General features: G+C 54.3%; 1 protein-coding gene across 1 annotated transcript; it reads right to left on the bottom strand.

Annotated features, from left to right (window-relative positions):
- Positions 1–656: 656 nt before the first annotated feature.
- Positions 657–5076, bottom strand: LOC110284317 (brain-specific serine protease 4). Its single transcript, XM_021150035.2, has 6 exons — positions 4894–5076; positions 4194–4220; positions 3543–3714; positions 3119–3396; positions 1516–1673; positions 657–965 (listed from the first exon to the last, which is right to left on the bottom strand). The coding sequence occupies exons 1-6, from the start codon at positions 4973–4975 to the stop codon at positions 759–761; spliced, it is 924 nt and encodes a 307-aa protein (XP_021005694.1). The 5' UTR covers positions 4976–5076; the 3' UTR covers positions 657–758.
- Positions 5077–5790: the final 714 nt, after the last annotated feature.

Below are 5790 nucleotides of genomic sequence, written 5' to 3'. Positions count from 1 at the left end.
CCTCCTTGGTGGAGAGGAATTTATGGATTCAGCAACCGGCAAGGTGTAACCCCTCACCCTAACCGGGAGACAAGGTCTGGCAGAGGTTGGCCTGGACAATTTGCTTCAAGAGCAGCTTGCTTTGAGTCCTGCAGTGGGGGAGAGGTCCAGATCTGGCCTCAAGAGTAGCCAACACCCTACCCCCACCCCCACCCCGACCCCTGGTAGCCAGTCCTTCTTTGATGGGTATCCCAACCCTGCCCTCCTCAGTATAGCACAGCCATGTGCTCAGGCCAAAGTCTCCTGTCTCCTTCCTATTGCTGCCTCAGAAAAAAGGCTAGCAAAAGCAAGGGTGACCTGTCCAGGGGGCCGAGCAGGGGCTGTGCTCAGGCCCAGGTGCAGCCTCACACCAACATGATCCCAGCATTTGTGTTCCAACTGAGTTCTTCCCATACATGGGTGTAAAAAAGAAACAGGAACTAAGAATAAATAATTTATTGAAACTGGAATAAATATGTGGGCATGGTTACTTATAACTGTAAAAAAAAAATCATTGCTCTCTCGCGCGCGTGCGCGCGTATACACACGCACACAGAGGCACACACACACACACACACACACACACACACACAGAGTCCTCGATTGAGGGGTGGGTCCTCTATGTGGGCGGTTCCAGAACTTCCTTGTTCTCTCGCGCAGGCCGCGGGCGCCCCCCGGAGGTAGAAGACATATTTACAGCAGAGAGAATTGCAGGAGGCTGCTCATCTTCAGATCCCAGATTAGGAGCTTCCTGTGTCCCCACTGTCCGCCAAGTGCCCGCGCAGCTGCACCCCTTGAACGATCCTTTGCACCCAGGAGCGGTGAGCTAGGAGGCTGGTGTACACACCGGGCCGGTTGCGCTCCGCGCAGCCCTCTCCCCAGCTGATTATGCCAGTCAGTAGCCAGTGGTCATCCACCTGGCACATCAGGGGACCCCCAGAATCGCCCTGCAGAGAAGAAGGGAAGTCAGGAAAGCCACACCTACAGGCAATGCGTCCTTGGATGCGGCAGTACTGAGACAACCATTCTGTGAGGCCCTAGAAGGACAGGCTTTCCAAACAGAACCACTTCTGGTGGCGAGCCCTCCCCACAACCACTAGGAGCAGGAGATGACACTGCTTCTGTTTTGCAGGTTTAGAAAGTCCATTGGCAACATGGGCCCTACAGCCAGGCGGTATGCTGGCCACCTCAGGGCTAACTGCTCCACCATCCTACCATCTTCATTCAGTCATGGGACTGGCCCTGGAGGTCAGGGTTCTGAATCACTGGGCCCTCCTCAGAATAACAGCTGTCAACCTGCGTTTTACTGCTGAAATGCTCTGTACGCAGCCCATGTATAAACAAGAACCCCATGTATAAACAAGAAAAAGCCCAGACAGGCTAAAGGGGACCCAGCCAGAGGTGAGAGAGGATGTCCCCGGGGAGACTCTTAGAGAGACGACTCTTAGATAGAGATGGTGGCTTCCCAGATGGGGCAGACAAAGGACGGGCACTCACCAGACAAGCATCCCGCTCCCCTTCCAGGTAACCAGCACACAGCATGCCCTCGGTGATGGCTTCCTGACCAGCTCCCCGCCAGTACAAACTTTTGCAGAGTTCAGAGTCGATGATGGGCACCTTCAGCTTCTGAAGGGTTTGAGGGTGGGGCAGGGGCACTGGGAACAAAGGAGAGAGTCAGGCACGGTGTGAGCATCTAGTCCCCTCTATTTGCTCAGCAGCATTTCTCAAAGGTGGGTGGATCTGCTTTAAGAAACTCTAATCCCAGGCTCTCCACCTCTTGAATTCAAACATGAATGCATAGCTCGAGATTCTGTCTTCAGTCAGCTCCCTGATGCCCACGGAGGGCTACACAACACGGTGGTGTTTCTGTACTTCCTGCAAGGGCAGTGTGTTGGTACCCCCTAGGTTCTGAATTGATCTGCCCCACACCCTCCCTGGGGTTACTCTGAGGACCCAAGGAAAGGCAGCAACTGAAGAATTCCAGCGCCTGCCCATGCCTGAGCAATTCTTCTCGACCCAGGTCCAGGCTCTGTTCCTTCCCTGTTGTCAGTGCTCAGCTTCTCCTGCAAACCCTGTCTTCTAGGTCTCGGCTTTGTTGTCTTCCACAGATGACTAATGTTTGTCTGGGCTTATCCCAAGCTCTGTCTGTCTATCCTAGGCTCTGCCTGTCTATCTCAGGCTCTGTCTATCCCAGGCTTTGTCTGTCTGTCCCAGGCTCTGTCTACTCCAGTCTCTGTCTATCCCAGTCTCTGTCTGTCTATCCCTGGCTCTGTCTGTCTGTCTATCCCAGGCTCTGTCTGTCCCAGTTTCTGTCTGTCCCAGGCTCTGCCTGTCTATCTAGCTACCACCTACCTTCTTCTTGCTTCTCTTCTAACTCTGCATTTCATCTGGTTTGATTGTAGATGACATTTTCCAAACCTCCAGACTTGGTTTGAAATAGACTGCCTTTCCTCCTGGGAATTTTGCTTGCTATTCAAGATGCTGCCAGCAGGGGTGACTATTCTCACATGTGCTGGCTACATTTCCATCTTGCCAGTCCACCATCACTTCTCATTCTTGTCTCAATAGCTTTGCAAATACTTCTCTGTCTGTCCCTCTGTCTCTGTCTGAGTGTCTCTCTGCCTCTCTCTGTGTCTCTGTCTCTCCTCTGTCTATCTGTCTCTGTCTCTGTCTCTGTCTCTGTCTCTGTCTCTCTCTCTCTCTCTGTAGGCCAGGCTAGCCTTTAACTCACAGAGTTCTGCCTGCCTCTGCCCCCTGAATGCTGAGACTAAAGATGTATGCCACCATGCCCAGCTTTTCCTCCCTCCCTCTTTCCCTTCCTCCCTCCCTCCTCCCCTCCTCCTGCTTCTTATCCTCTTCCTTACCACAAGCCTCTATTGTTGCTTTAAAATACTGTCAAAGACTCAACTAGACATGACCTAAAAATTGGCAGTTGGCTTCTCATGAGTTCACTTATTCCAGTCCCCAAATCATCTTTTCTTGCCTCTATAGTGTACACATGGTCTCCACCTTCTCCTATCCCTGGAATCCGTATCTGAGTGGCATCCACCCTCTGTCCCTAGCTATCCTGGACCTCTCTGGAGTTAGAGGGGAACTGCACCTCCATCCTGGATGCTTCCCCAGCCAGCAATCCAGCAGTCGGTCTTGGGAGGGAGACGGACAGAGGAGTCAGGTAGGCAGATGGGCAGGATCCGCTCAGAGAACTGGATGGAGTGTTCCAGGCGCACCAGGGCAATGTCTGCATGGGTTCTCTCCTTCTGAGAATACCTGGGGTGAGGCAGCACCCAAGCAATGCCTACTTTCTGGGACCTTGGGCCTGGGCTCCCCAGCTTCCAGGCCCCCAACAATACTGAGAACAGAGATGGTTTGTCCATATTGCTGGAAGGAGAGAGAACAAGATGTCAGAGATGGAGAGTGTCTAGTACAATGGTGTCCAGATCCCTGAATAGAGGCCTGGACAGCCCAGAGGCTGAGGCAGAAAGCCTGGGTCTGGGACAGTCAAAAGCAAGCCTGAGTCCACATACCTCTTAAAGCAGTGTGCGGCTGTGACCACCCAGCGGTTGGTGAGCAGGGAGCCTGCGCAGTGGTGGGAGCCATTCTTGAGGATGCTAACAATCCAGGGCCACTGGGCATCCGTGCTGTCCTCACCTCCCACAATCCGGTTCAGCTGCTGAGGCTTCCCACAGTCTGGGGACACTGGCACAAGGGATGGCATCTTCTGTCATCTCAGTAGATACAATTGTCTTCTGACTTGCCTGTCAACCCCCCTGCAAGGCCTCAAACCTGTGCCTAGAACAGCATGTGCCCAGCACAGTCTGCTGCTGTAGGGAGAGTGCCTGCCTGCCCTGTCCCTGTCCCTGTCCCCTTTAGTTATCAGGGACTGGCCCTTGCCTTCTTCTCTCCTTTATCTGGCCTTCCCTCACACCCCCCTTAACCTTTATTTTTTTGGTTCTGTTGGTCCCTCACCCTTCTGTCCTCCCTTCTCTAGATTCATCACCTTCCTAAGCCCCACCCACCCACACAGCTCTTCTTGCCTGTATCCATCCCTTCCTCTTCAATCTCATGCTCCCCTGTGATTGGGGTCCCCACACTGACCTACCCTATAGAGTCAGATACAAAGACTGTCCACACCACAGCCCCACCCCCACCCAGCCAGGCAACCTGCTCACACTCACCTCGGATGGTGGCAGCACTGATGGGAGCTGAGAGCAAGAGAATAAAGAAGGTGGTGAGGAGCCCTGTGCCCCATGCCTGGGGACTCCCCCACCTTCCCAAACAGACTCAGCCTGGGTCCTCCAGCACTGTTCGCTGCCCCACCACCTGTCACACACACACACACATACCACAGGCCACGGGTACCTCCACACCCTGTTTGGGACAAACATATTCAGACCCCTGCCTCCCAGCCCACCAGTTTTCATCCCTTCATCCTATGAGTAAGAAGAGTGCTTGGGACACACACACACACACTGGCACCCAGGTTTTCTCTCCCAGCTCCCATGAAAACTCGGACAGCTGCCTTCCTATTCCATAACAGAAGGAGACCCAAGATGGAAATAGAGGAGGAAGAGGAAACAGGAGATGGAGGACACAGGGAAGCGGTGAGAGGCGCTCCTGAGCAGGCACTGAGACCAGAGCACTCACATGCATTCAATCCTCATAGCTGCTAGGGAAACTGAGGCAGACCACACGCCAGAGGAAGGAGAACGGAGACAGAGGCATGGGAGCGGATGATGAAAGGCAACAGAAGAAAGAAGAGAGAAGGCACTCAAGGGAAGGAGCTGAGCTGAACTGGCGGAGAGGAGGTGACTGTGGGAAGGAGGAGGAGGGAAGAGAGGATGTGGGGAGGAGCAGCAGCAGGCCCTTGGGGCTCACCTGTGGAAGTCAGCAGCACCAGAAGGATTAAGATCCTAAGCTGGTCCCCACCCAGTGCTGGGGGAGGTCTGGAAATCACCATTGCTGGTATGGGTGGAGACCCAGCAAGGCTGCTGGCCAGCTCAAAGGACCTAAGGGCTGTGTTGCTTGAGACTGGCAGGACAGGTGGCTGTAGTGTGTAGGGTTCCCTACAGGTCGCCCCAGGTTTTATCCTGTGAGGAAGAATGCTGTTGGACCAGTCCCCCAGGTGGCTGAGGCTGGGCCACCCAGACTGTGGGTCAAGGAGGAGGTGGGGCTGCCAGAAGGAAGCAACCAGTTACTGGGCTCTAGGGATGCTACCAGGAGACTGGATGGGGGTCTCCAGATCAGTTGTGTGCCCAGGGTACACCCTGTGGGGGGGGTGAGGGGGGCAAGTAGAGACTTGCTGACTGCCTAGGGCATGGTTTTAACACTGACTCCCAGGTAAACAGAGAAAGAGCCCTGTAGTTTGCAGAGTGTTTGGGGTAGGAAGTGACTCAGTCTGGAATATCTAGGGTTGCCAGAGGGACCTTGTTCCTTAACGGCCCATGTCCAGGGCCCTGGTTGCTTCCATGACTCAAGACAGACACTTGGGGCCCTGGAATCCCGTTAGCCCACTTCCCCGAAAGCTGTGACTCAGGCCCCAAAGGGACGGGCATAATGGCCTCTTGGCCATTTGGCCAAGCTGTCCCTGGCACTTCCTCTCAGTTGTCACTGTAGGTGACCCTCCGGTGACTCATTTCTCACCTGAACTCCAGGGAGCAGGCCAACCCCAAAGCAGGAGCCACAGCCTATGCGCCCCACACACACTTGGGAAGAACTAACCCTGTGGTCACGTTCACACCATGGGACCTACACACACACACACACACACAAAGG

This window comes from Mus caroli, unplaced genomic scaffold (genome assembly GCF_978045245.1).
Source record: "Mus caroli unplaced genomic scaffold, Mus_caroli_1 scaffold_18, whole genome shotgun sequence".
NCBI lineage: Eukaryota > Metazoa > Chordata > Mammalia > Rodentia > Muridae > Mus > Mus caroli.
This window is presented reverse-complemented; position numbering and strand designations above follow the sequence as displayed.

Bases quoted from the DNA above. Each gene is read 5' to 3' on its own strand.
- LOC110284317 (XM_021150035.2), bottom strand. From the start codon at position 4,975: ATGGTGATTTCCAGACCTCCCCCAGCACTGGGTGGGGACCAGCTTAGG. The intron at 4,221-4,893 runs GTGAGCCCCAAG...TCTTGCTCTCAG, and splicing joins GGTGCTGCTGACTTCCACAG to CTCCCATCAGTGCTGCCACC. The intron at 3,397-3,542 runs GTATGTGGACTC...CTCTCCTTCCAG, and splicing joins GCCGCACACTGCTTTAAGAG to CAATATGGACAAACCATCTC.